The sequence below is a fragment of the Neopelma chrysocephalum genome, unplaced genomic scaffold (assembly GCF_003984885.1).
Source record: "Neopelma chrysocephalum unplaced genomic scaffold, ASM398488v2 Primary Assembly neopelma1_43, whole genome shotgun sequence".
In the NCBI taxonomy this organism is placed as follows: Eukaryota; Metazoa; Chordata; class Aves; order Passeriformes; family Pipridae; genus Neopelma; species Neopelma chrysocephalum.
Genome location: NW_020897702.1, coordinates 23607866 through 23624081, shown reverse-complemented (window position 1 = coordinate 23624081; position 16216 = coordinate 23607866). Strand labels below are relative to the sequence as shown.

The window sequence follows — 16216 nt, the reverse complement described above, 5'->3', positions numbered from 1 at the left end:
TGGAGTGTCCCAAGCTCCTTAAGCAGATCAGTGTGCATCAGAAAATACTGGTGGGGATTTGCATACACATTGGAATATCCTTTTAACATTAAAAACATATGACACAGCTTGCTCACAAAGCATGTGGAGAGCAGAAAGGAGGGCACTACAGAGACAGAGCAGTGCAACAGACAGGTGTGACTGGGATGCCTCACTAAGGAAGGAAAAGCAACAGTAATAAAGTGTTTCTCCCTTAGGTGTGTGTGCAGGTAAGGGAAAAGAGCAAAGAAAAGAACTGTATGAGTACACACACACATTAGGCTCAGGTACTGTGATATAAAGAATGCAAATAGACAGAATGAAATAAGGAATGTAGCTTGCTGATGGATCTAACTCAGTTCCACCTGAATGCAAACCCATCTCCATTAGCAGCCACAGTTTTCAAATGTGGGTGCCTAAGGTTGGCCAACAGAAGCCTCCTGTTGGGATCTAACTCCTAAAAATCCTGGCTGTCTGAAGCTTCCACCAGGGGTCATTCAAGCCACAGTTATGAAAAGAAGAGGTGGTTCCCTTAAGCTCTGGAAATACAAGGGGGGGGTGTGGGAATGCCCAGCTCAGCTTTCTTACTTTCAAAACTGAAAGGGTAGAGCTTCTCTGTGCTCCATAAGCCCAGGTGCTAGTTTACATCAGCATAAAAGCAAGAATTAGTTCCCATAGGTTACTTCAGACTATTTTATTCTTCCAGATGAACCAAGGGAAAGAGGAAATTGAAGAGAGTGTGTTCCTTCTACAGTGGATACAGTGTGAATAGGACAGCATTACATGACATTCTAGCATGCTTTTCTTAGCCAATGTCAGTGAAGGGTTTTTCTGTTTGAGACCTAGAGCAGCACTTAAGGCAAGCAATGCTAGCATTGGAATAGGATCACCACAATAATGAATGCCCCCCTTTCTCTGCCATGCAAAATACCCGTCTCTTCTCCGCCATGAGATAATGCTGTTCACAAAAGGTTTAAGTCAATCTACAAAGTGCCAGTCAAGGTTTCTCCCCTTTTGCAGACACGTGAGCTTGCTGCTTCCTTTGTGCCACCACAAAAGTTGAGGACACAGCATTAGGGATGGACGTAGCTTTCATTCTGCTCACAGGACTCTTAATGGAGAGCATAACAGCATAAAACTTGGAAACAACAGCTAAAGGAAGGTTGGAAGCTTGTACATTGTCATGACCACCTAAATGACTGTAATGAAGTGTTCTGCTCCAATGGTTTGCCTCACTGGAAGAGTATATATGGGCAAATCCAGGCTAGCTTTACCTGGTAGCTCAGGGCATAGGCATAACAGACTTCATCATAATTCAGGTTGCCAAGTGAATTATTATGGTCATGCTGAAGACCTTGATATCAAATAACTATAGTTATGCAACTACTTTCTTTGTACCACAAATGTACCTGTATTACAGAATAGCAGTGCTACTCTATTCTGGTCCAGGTTTTACTGAGTTACTGTAATACTCATTTCCATGTCAATGCAACTAACTATTGTATATTTCACCCACACTCCAACTGTCTGAATAAAGAGTAATGCCTTCCCTTCTCCAAAGAGGAACTAGACTGAGTCCTTTGCAATATTTTTCAGCTATTTCCCTTGGGAGCGATAAACACAATGCACGGACCCGATTCCACTTTTCCAAAAAAATTGTCCCACGGAGTCAAAAAGAACAAAGGGTCAAGGCTACAGAGGCCTGGTCAGACCACTGCTACATAAACATAGCAGAGGCTCTCACTGCAGAACCAGACAAACATTTTCAGGGTCTCATTAGTAAAGTTAAGGTTACATTCTTCTTAAGACTTATTGGGAAATTAAAAAATAAATGCAGTCAATATGAGGCAAAGCAGAAAGGTGCTAGTTCCACTTCATGAGAAAAGCTTTACTAGCCCTAAGAAGCCACTTTAGGTGCCTCCACAACTTGACAAGTCTTCCATCAATTTCACAGCCAATTAACATCTAATTAATCCACATTAAAGTATTGGAAAAAATATGGTAATACTATTTGAATTAAAGGGTCATCAGCATTCACCAACATTATGTACAATCAGATTCCTGGAAGTCCTGTTGCAGCGAAGCAATGGGATCATACTGGAACTCCCGGACATGTACACAGCACCTTTTTTTCTAAAGCTTGTCCCATGTTATGGGCTAGGACCATCAGAAAGGGTGGTGAGTCATGAAGAGCTGTGTATCCACTTCCTGTCACCTCGGAAAATCTCACATCATAAACATACATACATGGAATATCAGCAACTCCGGGGAATGACAGTAGCAGCTTGCTGAGGGCTCCAGTTCGTGTTTTACAGGACAATGGAGCTTGAGCACCTCACACACTGCTGGCCTTACAGCTTATTTACTTATGGTTCCCGCTCTCTCAAGGAAGGTACTGGGATGTATTCAATTTGCTGTGCAAGCTCAACACAGATGACACATTTATCCATAGCTTGCCTGATGACTTCCAAATATGCTGAAACTATCATCACTGAGGTATCTGCGATACAGCACATCAGAGATCTATGTATTACATGCAAGACTGGACCTACCTGCTTTGGGGGAAACACTTGAGGTTTTCTCTTTTCCAGAAAAGTAAGCAGAACTTTTAAATACCTACAAGACAAGATTTCTAGATGGAAGAGAAGGGATTTGTTCAGGGAAAAGCGTAGTATGCCTCAGTAAGTTAGTATTACTTCCTATTTTTTTAAATCTTTGGTGATCTGAGTCTTAGCAATTGAAAACAACTCTGATGAACTTGAGTATATCACGTAACTTCTGCAACCCCAAGAAAGAACTACAGAACAGCTGGCACTGTGCACTGTCCTAACCACATATCAAACCAAGATTTTTGTCTGTTCTTTGGTGGGAGTGAGTTTCACAACTAGTTACTGAGAAAGGCCTCATTCCCAAAAGTTCTTTGAAACTCTTCACAAAGTGGCCTTTGAGAATCAGCCTTCAGTTTATCTGAGGCTTTGAAAAGCAATGATTAAGCAAGAGTCCAGGTGGCATTAAATGCCATGAGAAACAATAGCTTCCTGATATCTTGCACACAGGTTCCACGTGGTCAATAGAAAGGCATATGCTGAACAATTCTTTAAGAACAGTGCAAAACTTGAGCCACTGAAGGTTCAGCCTCCAAAATAGTGGGAAGAGTTCCCAAACTAGCCAAAGATAGCCTTGCTAGCAGTATGGGGAGCTGTGACTTAGCTGGCCCAGCAGAATTGTTCTATTTTGACACGCAGCAGATAGACTCGCTCAGCAATTCAGTCTTTCAATCTGTTTTTTGCTGCCAACAGCCTCTATAGTGTTGAACACTGTGGGGAATAACTCTGATGAAAGACGGGCTATTGGCAGAATTCCCTTACATAGGGCAGCAACTGGAGGTGATGGCAGGAGAAATTAGTGTGTGCAAAGATCATAACAATCTGTATTGCTAGCTGCTGCCTTGTTCGCTGCCTCTGAAGGAGTACCAAGGACAGAATGGATATGGGGACTGAATTGCCATCTCCTTGCTCTCCCAGCAGTTTCTGCCAGGTCAGGATTGAAGACATACAGTGGGCAAGGCAGGGTGCCAAGGGGAATTTGCACTGCTGCTTCTTTGACAAGATTTGCTTGCGACAGGAGAGAAGCCAAGTGGAGGACATCAGTCTCCAGGCCACCTCTTCAGCACCTTCCACAAAAGTATAATATATTTAGCTGAAAGAAAACACTTAGTGTTTTGACTGGTTCAGTTTGCGCATCATCGAGAAGAAATTCCTACATATATTGGCAGGACAGCTCTCCCAAGAAATTCCCCCGATCCACCCTTCTGCAGATGGCTGCTCTGTATAAAGTACTGCCTGTCCTGAATTCCTGGTTTGTCATTTTCCTTCTGTCCTCCATCCAGAGTCTCACAACTACTGAAAGTTTTAAGATGCAAGTGCACCATTCAAACGTGCAAAGCCCTGAAAACGCCTCTTGCCCAAACTATTAATAACGATGCATATAGGAGGAGTTCATGGGGAGAGGCAAGTAACAGGTGGTAGAGATAATATTACACTGGAAAAGAGCAGAGCTGCCACTGCCCATGTGTTGGGAGGCTAATGTCTCACATTAATTGTCATGTGCTAGAATGCACTTGGAGCACAGAGAAATGTCACAGAGATGTCACACACAACCTGCCAGTCCAAGTCCAAGAGTTAGTTCATTGTACCAAATTCCCAATGCCAAATTCAAGGAAGAATTGCAAACACTCCTTTTGTTTCAAAGTAATCAACTTTTAACTCTTAGCTATTGTATAAATAACTTAAATACCAACAGGAACAAACATGAACATCCCTTTCTCAGTCATACTAGATCCTAAGTGCTACCAGAGATGTCAAGAAACCCCAACCCTAGTGTTTAGAGTTAGGTTTCTGGTGCACAACAGATCATCTGGTATGCTTAGTGTAGCAATGGCAGGTTCATGCCTCATGTTCTTCAAGCCTAAAACTGCATATATACAAATGCAACTTATTCATTCTTTGTGGTTTTAAAGTCTTTGTCACCTGCAACCACAACTTTTAATTCAGAACCTTTGAAAAATCATTCATAACTTCATGTCTCAAAACACCCCTTCCAGTATTTAATTCTACTCACCAAGTTTAAGGTTATCAGTAATTTGCCTTTGGATAATACTTTTATCCTAAAGTGATTCTATAAATTCAACAGTGTATTAGCTGCTTTATTCAATGCTTCTTTGAACATCAATAGCATATTTGTATAGTTGTCCAGAGCTATCAGGCAGCAAAATTTAAAAGCACCCTAACATATACTGCCACAATTATAAAAATGCAGAGGGATATAAAATTTTCTACTGAAATCTAGTTTTCTGCTGTTAATTTTTTTAAAATCACATTGCCTTATCTGTGAAAAGTGTTTATTTATTTATTTACTTCTTTAAAGGCTTAGAAACTTCCATTCAACCAATGACTTGATTTGTAAACTTTAAGTGACAACTTGTAATGTTGCCACCAATAAAACCCAATGTTAACTCCTTGCAACAATGCAAGGGTACCAAGAAAAGAATCGGAAAGTCAAAATATTCAATCAAGGCCAGAAATATTACTCTCCTTACAAGTGTAGAATTGCAGAGCCCCACAACATCATGCATACATTGGAGTAAAGGTCTTTCAAATCTATGTCACATCTCTTTATGCAAGCTAAATTCCAGTGAGTTGATACCCTCTGAACAGACACCTCACATGGGTCCAGAAAGAGTCCAATTTAATGACATCCCACCATGTAAATCTTTCAAAAGCCTGATATAGGTTGGTCTGACATGAAGCATAGGCCACATTTATTCTTCTGATATTGAAAAACAAATTATCACAATCCCCAAACCAAATCACAAAAGCAGAAAAGCACACTGTCAGTTTTGATAAATAAAATCACAACTGCACCAGACCACAACTTCATTATGATTTCTTTCTCTTTGAGTCAAGGAATTCAAAGTGTTTTATTCTCTCCCTATGTAACACCTCCCTCTAAGCTCTTCCTTTTGGTTCTTGAAACTTCTGAAGCACAAAAGGCAATCACTACCTTTCAAAGGGTACCCTGTCAAAAAATATGCTTCACAGTAAGGTGCTGCTGTCTGTCCCAGCCAGAACAGAGTTGATCTTTCACCATTTGTTTTGACCTTCCCAAGCAGGCCTTGTTGTACTTTGACAGAGGCTAATCCCATGAGAGGCCCAACTCAGTAGCACACAGTCTGCAGATAGTAAAATTATGTGTCTCCAAGAATCATCAGGAACCAATGCTCTAGGCACAGACACTTGAGCAGCAGACTCCCAGCAACATTCTCCAACTCATTTCTGGAAAGGCTAGGCTTGGGACAGCTGGAAAGTTGCATATCAAGGCACTTAAGTTAATTCTTCCTCCTGAAAGCACCAGTTAGGAGGTTTTCTAGCACCAGTTTATACATAGAATATGAGACATAAAAGCTTATTTCTCCATCATCTCACTCCTGACCTGAGGATTATAAATGGTAAACTTATAATATATCCTGAATTTTAAGTGGTAAACTCAAGGTGAAAGGTTCCAAACCCCATTACACATTCCCTCAGCCATCTAGCATACAACTGCCCCAAGAAGCTATTATTTTTAATTTTGTAATACTTATGATAATATCAGTCACCAAAGCCATTTTGTTAGTACCCTGAAGCACAGTCACACAGCTTTGCAAATTTCAGCTAAATCACAAATATCCCAATTGAGTGAGTAAGCTTCTGCCAGGCTGATTTCTTCCAACTTACCAGAAGTCATTTCAGTAATATATTATCAGCATAATCCAATTTCATTCTGTGTCTCTTATCTTTTGTCTGTCCTAGTGCCAGCAGTAAACATGCATCTGTAAATTATTAGTACTTGGATAACACAAAATGCAGCTAACGAGACAGGAGAAGAGATGGAAAAATATTGCTTCTGACTCAGAAGTTACACAACACTGAGAGAAGTGAACACATATGAGTATGCAAAGAATAATTTCCTCTGAATTCTTTACTTATACATAAATAAAAAACCTAATGGGCCCAAGTCACCACTACCAAATAAAATCTCCAGATAGTAGTCAAGAACAACTCTAAAGATGACAATGTGAAAGATACATCTTGCTGCAGGCCAGAAAGTGTGCCTTGTGCAGCCAAGGAAAGATCTCCAGTGACAGTCATGGCTGTATTAAGTTGCCTGCACCCAGAAAAATGTGTTGGGAGGCAGTAGTCTTTTAACAGCTAATGACGTCACTGCCTTTAAAGTGGGAAATTCATAGCAAATGGGTACTCTACAAAGAGTCCTTCTCTTACCCAGAATTTGACAAGGAAGAAGGCATTAGCTGGCCCCCTTTCAAAGAGCTCCTTCAGGCCCCCTTTTTTCTCAGGGAACTTGTCATAGATCTGCCGGATATCCACTGCCTCGAGGTAGGGGTCATTGTAGCTGGGGCTTGACTGCCCAATGTGCACAAACAGGTGTTTGTTATACTGCAAAAAGAGGAAAAACATGAATTTAGGGAGTTGTTCAGTACCTTTCAGTACATACTGAACACTGATTGTTCTTCACAGAAGACTACTGGAAGTCAGTGAAGATTTGATAACATTTTCTAAAAGAGAAGAAGAAATTAACAGAAATATCTCTGCTAAGGCTGTTCTTTCCTTCCTATCAATACATTCATGCTTCTCTGAAACATTATTGTTGGTTTTTTTCTTCCTATACTCACTCCTAAACCATTGCCTCATGCTACTGCTACATAGTCTGAAATAACCTGAGATACAGTGTTTCCTGTGACAGGTCACTCGGTCAAACATCAATGTTCCTGTCCTATGAAGAGCCTGAAATTCCACAGCAAGGTACCAGCCAAATAATATTACCTTTTCTGAACTTTCCTATCTCAGCCCATCACCAAAGTGCATCTCAAGATGCAGTACCACAAGGTTTAGTGAGACAGGAAAATCTTACTACTTCCATTTTATAGGTGGCACCATAGAAACCCACTGATGCAAATTCATCCCAGTTGCCCCTAGATTAAAGTTCCTAGCACAGCAGAGAAATACGTGGCTTTATGTGATCTTACCATCATCTGATTTTGGGTTCTATATTGCAATATTTCTTACAAGGCTGAACAGGACAGCTAGAACAGCCCAGCAGGGGCTTATGACCTCAGTGCCTTGAGCTCTGGTATGTGAACACCCTGATCCTGGAGAAGGAGACCAGAAGCACATTGCACAGAGCTGGCTCTATCACTATCTATCCTCTAAAAGAAGGATTTGTGGTGTTTCCCAAAGATGGCTTTCTATTCTCTGAAGAGCAATGAAGCAAGTATTTCCATAGACATAGAGTAGCGTAACATATCCATGATGAGATGAACAGGAGTTATTTGAACATCAAAAATTAATGAGGGGTGGAAGTCAGGTGTATTTCTTACTGTATCTTGGTCTTGTTGTTGTTCCAAGAATGCAGAGAATTCTAACATCCAAAGTTTGGAGCTAGCAACCCTTCGTCCTTGCCAAGCTGGTGCTGATGGGGAAGGCGAGAGGCCGGTAGGAGACTCAAACCCTAAGCACACAGGATTTATATAACAAAATTTAGAAAGAGAAAAGTCAGTAATAGCTTTCCAGTAGAGCACCTGATATCAAAGCTGACTCATTTCATTTTCTTATGATTTCATTCATCATGCAAAAATATCATTCACAAGGTCTACCTGTGCTCTAAATGGCTTGTGAGTTACCCTCTGCTAAGACAGCACTATCAGGGTAGGTAACGATGTAAAAGGCAATCTACCTGGGTTTTGACATTAGAGAAAAGACGTTCAATAATTTTAAAAGGACCTAGATTGAGCCCTAAAGGAGCAGTGAAATAAACTGCTTAGTATCAAAACGAAGTGTCACCATTAACCTCTCAAGATGGGGAAGCTAAGAAGGAAAAGACATTTGTTACTCCACTTAATAAGAAATTAGGAAGGCAATCATGTTGTGACAGAGAAAAGTGTTCTAGAACATGAAGCATGGTGGAAGAGCATTAAACTTCTATTTTCTGCTGAGCCAGGAAGAAAAAAACCCCAACACAACCAATATAAAGTAAGAAAAAAAGTTTTGTAAAATAAAACAATATTAAAAAGCTTCAGCTCATTGAAATGTTGTAATAGGTAATTTTTTTAATTAATTTTCAGACTTTTTAAAGTGTTGGTTGTTTTTGGAGTTGGAATATGATTTCAAAGGTACTACATTTCCTTACCTACCTGGTAATGGAAGTGGAGGCTGTACAGCATAAGGTTGTTGAGAAAAAGGTTTCACACTACAGAAGTACACAAAGAGAGGTGGTTAATAAAAAAAACAAACAAACAAACCAAAAAAAATATTCTTGACCAGCGGTTTGCACAGATTAGATCAAGTATTTCTTCTGAGGGAGAAAGTGGCATAAATGTCTTTTGAAAATTATCTTTCTGTGTTGGTAAAAGAGGGTCATGGGGAAAGACTCAAAAAACAGTAAGCAACCAGGACTAGACTAATTAAGACTTCCCTGCAGGTGTTCAACAGTGTCTCCCACCAGATTTGTTTTCCTGAGATCCTTTTATCAGCCTCTTAATATGCTGGTGCCCATTGACTTATCCTTTCCTTTCAACTACAAATAGTTTTAAATTTATGCAGGGGGATAAAGTTCTGGGCTGGATGTCCCTCAGACCCAAATTTAGAGATATTCAACATCAACACGCACAACTGAAGCTAGCATTCAAGACAGCTCAGCTCCATTTTTTTACACTACTGCAAGAAAAATGAAGACCTGGAGACATCATCTGACAGCAGGGTGGCAGATACATCAGCCTCTAAAAGAACCTCTCACACTGATGCTTCCCTGTTCACTTTCTAGCTTAAGGTATAAAACCTACTTTTTATTTCTCCTAGAATGACTTCCATTCTTTTGCTAGACATTTTCCCCACAAGATATTTTCCTGATTTGCTCCACAAACATTAGCAATAGTACCACGATAGGCAAAGAACATACATCCTTTCAGCTCCTTGTCCTTAAATTTTGCTTAAATTGCTCCTGGTAGGTTATGTGATAAAAGGTGTGCCTCCACACAAACAAAGGAACACAGGGAAACAACAGCATTCGGAGCAACCTGAATAACACTCTGACCACTACACTCAGGGCCATCACTAATGAATCATCAGCCCATCCAAGGCTCATCTCCAGCTGTGAAACCTACCCAGTGAGCCAGCTGTGCACTCTCACAAACCAGTCATCTGAGAGGGGTTACTGCCTGGATGGTATGGGACACATTAGGAATGCAAAGGAAAAGCATTTTGGGATTGCACAATATTTGCTACGGGGATGTTTAGGGAGAATATACCAATAAAAGGTGCCAGTTGCCTGTGCATGCCCCACAGCTTGTCAGTGCAGTCTTTCCTATCATGTCACTAAAATCTATTCCTACCTGTTTTTCTTCATGAGGAGCTTTCAGTTATATGTGGCTGTTTCTGGAATGGTAGCAGCAAGTGAGGGCATGATCACTAGCAGTTACAAAGCCAGACTAGACAGCAAGTAGATGGTTTGGGAGTCAGCTCAGTGTGTCTCCAGAGGTAAGAATGCTTTCAGAGGTACCAAGAAGTTCAGGCCAAATGGCAGAGTGTGGAGTCTGTAGGTCGACCGAAAGAGGAGTCTATGTGCATGTTTGTGGGAGGCAAACCGGGGAAAGTGAAGATCCAGCTAACAGGACTGTATATCTAAGCCCAGTTACTGGAGAGATTCATAGTGTGTGTTTGTGTGAGTGTTTATGCACATATGTTTGTGAGTGAGAAGCCTGCACCAGCAACTGGAGGGGGGCTGTAGCCTCAGGGGCTCACCTGCCTTGGTGCCAGCACACAGGGAGATAGGGGAACCCAGGGCAGCTATTGCGTGGGTCCGCAGTACACACTTATTTCCCAAGTAATACACCTTCATTCTCATCAGCCAGAGGGTACAGGATGAGACTGAAGGTGCTGTTCGTATTTGTGTGAGTGCTGAGTGTTGTCTGTGCTGTTCTGTGCAGCCAGATACGCGTATAAGAGTATGTGTGTGTGTGTGCGTGCAATGTGTGTGCACACTTGTGTGTGTGCCTACTGGGAATACATGTTCAGTCTTGCTACTGGTTGAATTTGGGAGCATGGAACTGCGATACCCTCACATCTAGCAGGCTTCTAAATTCCACATCTCTCTAAAATAATCCATTTTAGGCTGCCTGAGTCATGGGGCATATAAGGGTGTGTGATCCATGTTGAAGGTATGATATGAAGACAGAGAGTTTTATCTATTTAAGATTTTCTCATGACTCTCAGTTTGTCTTCAACCCTGAGCCTTAAGTCTCAGATCCACAGTCAAGGCATCTTAGCATTTTATAGATCTTGTAATAGCTAATGGTGTTCCTCAGGCAGCAGAGAAAGCAGCAGAAGCATCTGATTTGGATGCTCACATAAAGGAATACTTACTCTTGGGAAGATCCAGCTTGGCCTGTCAAGGCTCCTTGCCAAAACTGCAAGAGAACAACATATAGACAAAAGTCACCACTCTTACGAAAGACATGAAAAGCAAGGCTTGCTCCTTTCTGAGGAACTGCAAGCTCCCAGACTTTTAAATATGTGACTGAGCTGTATCTCTTCTTTCTACATTCCTGGTTTCATTTTTAGGGAGGTACTGATTCACTTTTGTTTTCTTTCTACACATTTCTACTGTTGACATGCAAGAAACTGATAGTGGGTTTCAATGTTAAATATTATATATGGACCTTGTGCCTCCATCTCTAAAGCTTTAGTGATACTCACTCTCTTGAAAGGACCATTTTCCCCAGGAAAGCTGGAAAGTATTTCAGCAGAAATCAATGCCCAGCAAAAGCACACTAGGCCCAACTCATAGTTTAGGGGATGTTGACAGGCCTCCTCCTTCAAAGATTTTATGTAATGGCCATCTGTTTGTAGTCTAAGCACTCAGGATGAGCTTGGGAATTATAATCTTGAGAAAGGGTCAGGATGGCCTAAACTGTTCTAATTCAATAAGATCCTGTACTAAGAAAGTGATAAAGACACCTAAAAACATTTCAGGCAGATAAAAATCCAAAGGAACTTATTGTTCTTTCACTAGTATCATTAAAAAACATTTATAGCGAAACCTTATTGTTTTATATCAGTGTGAGCAAAGAATCAGACCCAAACTGTTGAAGCCAAATAACAGATTTATTTTACATAGACAATGCCTTTTGGCCCATTCTGTCTGATGTTCTCAGGATTTTCCTGAGCAGGTCCCAACACCCTTTCAAATACTCAAATGTCTTCAGCCAAACTCCACTAAGACACTGATTCACTCACCCCAGAAACAGCAGGGTAGGCTGCTCGTGGGAGACCAGGCAAGGCCATTTTACTATGGAAGGCAGTTGCAGAGATAATCTGGGCAGATGACATTGTAGCCATACTCTGCATGGCTTTATCTTTAGCTGCCTGATCCTATGGAGAAGAGCAGAAACCAAAAAAACAGTTATTATAATGATTAACAAATTGCCTGCTCTAATGCTCTAATGCTGTATAACCAGGATTCTCCTCAGCTTCTTTGTAGAAAACCTGGGCAGCAAATTCACCAATAACTGGGCTAAGAACACTTCAAACCATATAAGTCTTTCATTCATTACTATAGCTTCATATGTGAATTATCATCCTTTCTGAAATGCTGGTTTAAAGACTGGTGAGCATGTATCCATTCTGTAGCTTTCAGCCACATAGCTGAAAAGTTTTGTTGTGGAAAGTACTCTTGTGTTTTAATAATTGGTAAGAATAATTAATGGGAAAGACTCTTTATTATCAATTAAAAAAAATCCCTCTAAACACAAGCTCACAAAAAGAGAATGTCATTATCACTGCAAAAAAGACTACTTTAATCTGGGACTACATTAGGATCAGGTAGAGTTGATAATTTTATTCCCATCTCCAGAGAAACTTGAAACCTTAATAATCTCCATAGCACATATGCAAGGCAAGGACATTTCCTTTTTTATTTTAACAGGACGGTGGATTTACACACACTTTTATATGCAATGACAGTGCAACCACTAGTGAGTGATGTACGTATAAAACAAATAGCATTCTTCATTTCTTCTTCCAAGGAATAAATAGACAAACAGAAGCACGTCCCCAAATTCTGCCTTTCCTTCTACATCCCCTACAATTAATCTTTATCCTTCAAATACTCCACATTTATCTGTGCCATTGTAATTACAATGGCACAGAAGAATTTACAGCTTGTAGAAACTGCTGAAAGAGGTACACTCTTGCTGTCTTTTCCAGGAATTCTCACTTCCCACTTGCATTCATTGAACTGCAGTAAGCTCTCACCCTTGGATCTCCATTCTCTCTAACCTCTCCAATCTATCTAAAATTTTCTAAAATTTAAAGTCCAGGGATTTAATGCATCAAACACAAAAACATTATGTGGAGGAGGCATAAAAAACCCTCAAGAATAAATGCTAATGTTCAAGCGGAATGATCAGTAGGAATGGGCAAAACTTATGTATCTTTTTTTTAGAGCATCTGTTACTCACTCCTGTTAGCACTATTCAAGTGAATGAAAGGGAAACATTTTAATTGCTGAGAAAGTTCCTAGTGTTCTCCAAAGCTATAGGAAAGTTTTTCAGAATCCAGTTTAAATGATGCTTTAGGGAATAATTCAAGGATCACCTACATTTTTTAAGGGAAATTATTATTTTCTGGGGGCTTTTTTCATAATGTACATCAGGACCATTTCCCAGTTGCTATTTATTTCCTTCCCTTACTTGCTCACTGGAAAAATTGCCTACCTGACATTATACATGAGTTATGGGAAAGATGCATTTACTTGTGCAGATATTAAAGTCAAAAGAAAAAAAAAGGTAAGCAGGGAAAATATTTTACCTATTAATCCCTGTGGTATTTTTCTGTTTTGTTTAAATGCCTGACAAACTGCTGGAAAGAGCATGTTTTTGTAAAGGAAATCTTCTTTCTGTTTCAGCTAACAATTCTGTATTCATTTCACATATTTCCAGGAAAAAAAACAAAACCAAACAAAAATCCAAACAAACAAACAAATCAATAAAAACTTTTACCAAACATTTTTAATGTTTGTATTTTCTTCTTGACGATGATAATAATTTCCCACTTTTTCCTTAGTACAGGTGATATGTATTAGCCACCCGGGGCATGGAAAAACTAATGACTTCAGGGAACAAGCTTTACCGTATTTTCCATCTCTATCTGTTATAGACAGTGCACACTTAAAAAAGACACCCCAATTTGTGTGGAGACAGAAGTATTATAGAAATTGCTCTGAAAAGTCATCACATAGCTGCTCTGATCTCTAGGATATAAATATGAAAACTTATATGAAAAGTGAACAGTGACAGAAGAACACACAGCTATCAGCAGGAACTTGGAAGAAGGGCAGCATCTTTCATGATTTCATTTCCTTGCTCTATGGAAATGACCAGCAAAAGCAAAGAAGTAAATGAGTCAAATCGGTGCTACCGACTTGCCTCTGCAGGTGGAAAGGAACAGTCTGCTACTGGGGAAGGGTTCACTGCAGGCAGCTGGGCAGAGCTCACAGCATGGCCTGGGTGGTGTAAAAGGACAACAGCCAATGGCTCCATGGAGCTCCCTGAGACACCTTCTGTTCCCTGAGAACAAAACCAGCCGGCTCCTGCGTGCTAAGTGGAAACAGGCTCGGCTGACTGGCTTTTCAATCATGCCAAATCCCAAAGCTGTGACACACAAGGAACAGAATCAAGGTTACAGATATAAGCAGCACTGAAGTTTTTAACACCCTGGGCAGCTGTTGTTTCCTACTCACTCTAACTTGTCTCTCAAGCAGGCCTCCACCTGAATTGACCACTTAACAGCACCACAGGTCTCAAGCTTAGGCAGCCCTACCTAGGTGCACTGAATTAGATAGTTGTAATTTGTGGCTCCTTCTCTTTATCAGAGCAGCTGGAAACACAGCAGGCTAATAACAGACATAGCACAGTTTTCTAAAATGTGGCTAGGGATGGGATGGGGGAGTGCAGTCATGGCTTAGAGGTAATCACTGCTTGCAAAAGAGTTGCATGCACTTCAGCACTGATCAAGACTGAGTGCCAACAGTTCACTCACAGGACAGTCTGTTTCCGCTGGTGCTCAGCAAGGAATTGCCCAGACAGCCAAGAGGAAGCACATACTAACAGCCATCAACTCAACAGTCAGAGTTGGAATGGGCTGTCAAGATCATCACCACCTGAAGCATTGAAAATCAGGGAAGGCAACACCCTTCCAGATTACTAATTGCCATACCGAATAGAAAGGTCAGCATTCACCTTTCTTCTCTGGCTGTTTTAGTGAAACATAACAAGGCCCAGACAACACATCCTGCTCAGCAAGACCTTTCTGGATAGTTCACATTCTAACGGGGGACACCCTCTTGTGCAATTGTCACACACGCACTTGACCTTCTCAATATTTCTGGCAATTCAGTCTGTGCACACAAACCATCTCCCTGCATCAAATGTGAGTGGAAATAAATGTCAAGAGGTATCAGTTCATTAGTGTGATCGCAGAGCTTTTCCTATAGAAATGAAAACACAGATTTTCTGGAGCAAGCAGTCAGCCATTTTCTTTCTCATTAGCCCAGGCCTCTTCAAATCAGGTCTGAATTAATCAAGGGGTAAAGTCTATTCTGCTGGTATCGCTTTACCTGAGAAGATGCCAGCTGGCTTATTGCTTCCTCTCAATGGGCAGCTCCACACCATTATCTCTAGTACAGGCGGAACAGGTGTTGTAGGAACTATAAGGCTACCTTTTCCCAAGGCCACCACAACACCAAGGACCTTCTCAGGTAAGTACTCTTTGCATGCTTTTAAGTCTAAGGGTCTTTCAGACTTGGATGACAACAGCATAAACTGGAGGTAGAAATAAGACACATGAAATTTAAAAAGTTATTGTTTCTCTATTCTTTAAATAGAATTGCTCCAGACTCACTGAACTTCAACAATAATGAATAACACTTCCTGGGAAGTACCTTTTCCTCTCCAGTTTACTACAGTGCAGTGACTAATCTCATGCATTTTTAAGGGAACGGCCGACTTGGGGGGCTTGTGTGATATGTTAAAGAATACCCATCTTACCTTGAGCTTGGCTTGGATCTCTCTAGCTTTCCGCCTTGCCAGGACCTGGATGTGACTAGATACCTGCATTGAAAGACAAAATCCATTTTCATTCCAGAGGAATACTTGGTAGCTTCTTGTAGAAGTGAACATACTTAAGGCATCTTGTGCAATAGGGAGTTATTTAGGGTTGGAAGGAGAAGTTATGTTTAGAACTGCCATGAAATGGGGTGGAGGGACAGAAAAGATGGGCCATTTAAGGCCTTCTTCAGTTCAAATGGCTTTATCAAGCCAGAGACCTCCTCTAAAAAAAAAGAACTCATCCTTAAAACCAGGGACTGGGAGTTCTGATCTCTTTCTGTCCCAATCTTGGCCTCCTCTTGGGAGAAGAGAAACCTCTGCTGCTATATAACGACTCTCATAACTTCTCCATATCTAATGTGGGCTGAAACACATGATAGAATTATTTAGGTTGGAAGGAACTTCTGAATGTCAGCAACCAGCCCCCTACCCAAAGTAGGTCTATGTTGCTCAGTGCTTTGTCCAGCATAGCCTGGACTG

The 16216-nt window shown here is 40.8% G+C and overlaps 1 protein-coding gene across 3 annotated transcripts in view; it reads right to left on the bottom strand.

The window, feature by feature from the left end:
* The window catches only part of TEAD4 (TEA domain transcription factor 4), a 52808-nt gene that overhangs the window by 4698 nt on the left and 31894 nt on the right, over positions 1 to 16216 (bottom strand). For all 3 annotated transcript variants that reach the window (XM_027677677.1, XM_027677676.1, XM_027677678.1), the window contains 6 exons: positions 15677 to 15739; positions 11868 to 12002; positions 10995 to 11038; positions 8768 to 8823; positions 7955 to 8085; positions 6840 to 7013 (listed from right to left, as the gene is read on the bottom strand). In XM_027677677.1, the coding sequence (XP_027533478.1) occupies positions 6840 to 7013; positions 7955 to 8085; positions 8768 to 8823; positions 10995 to 11038; positions 11868 to 12002; positions 15677 to 15739 (603 nt within the window). The remainder of the gene's footprint in view (positions 1 to 6839; positions 7014 to 7954; positions 8086 to 8767; positions 8824 to 10994; positions 11039 to 11867; positions 12003 to 15676; positions 15740 to 16216) is intronic.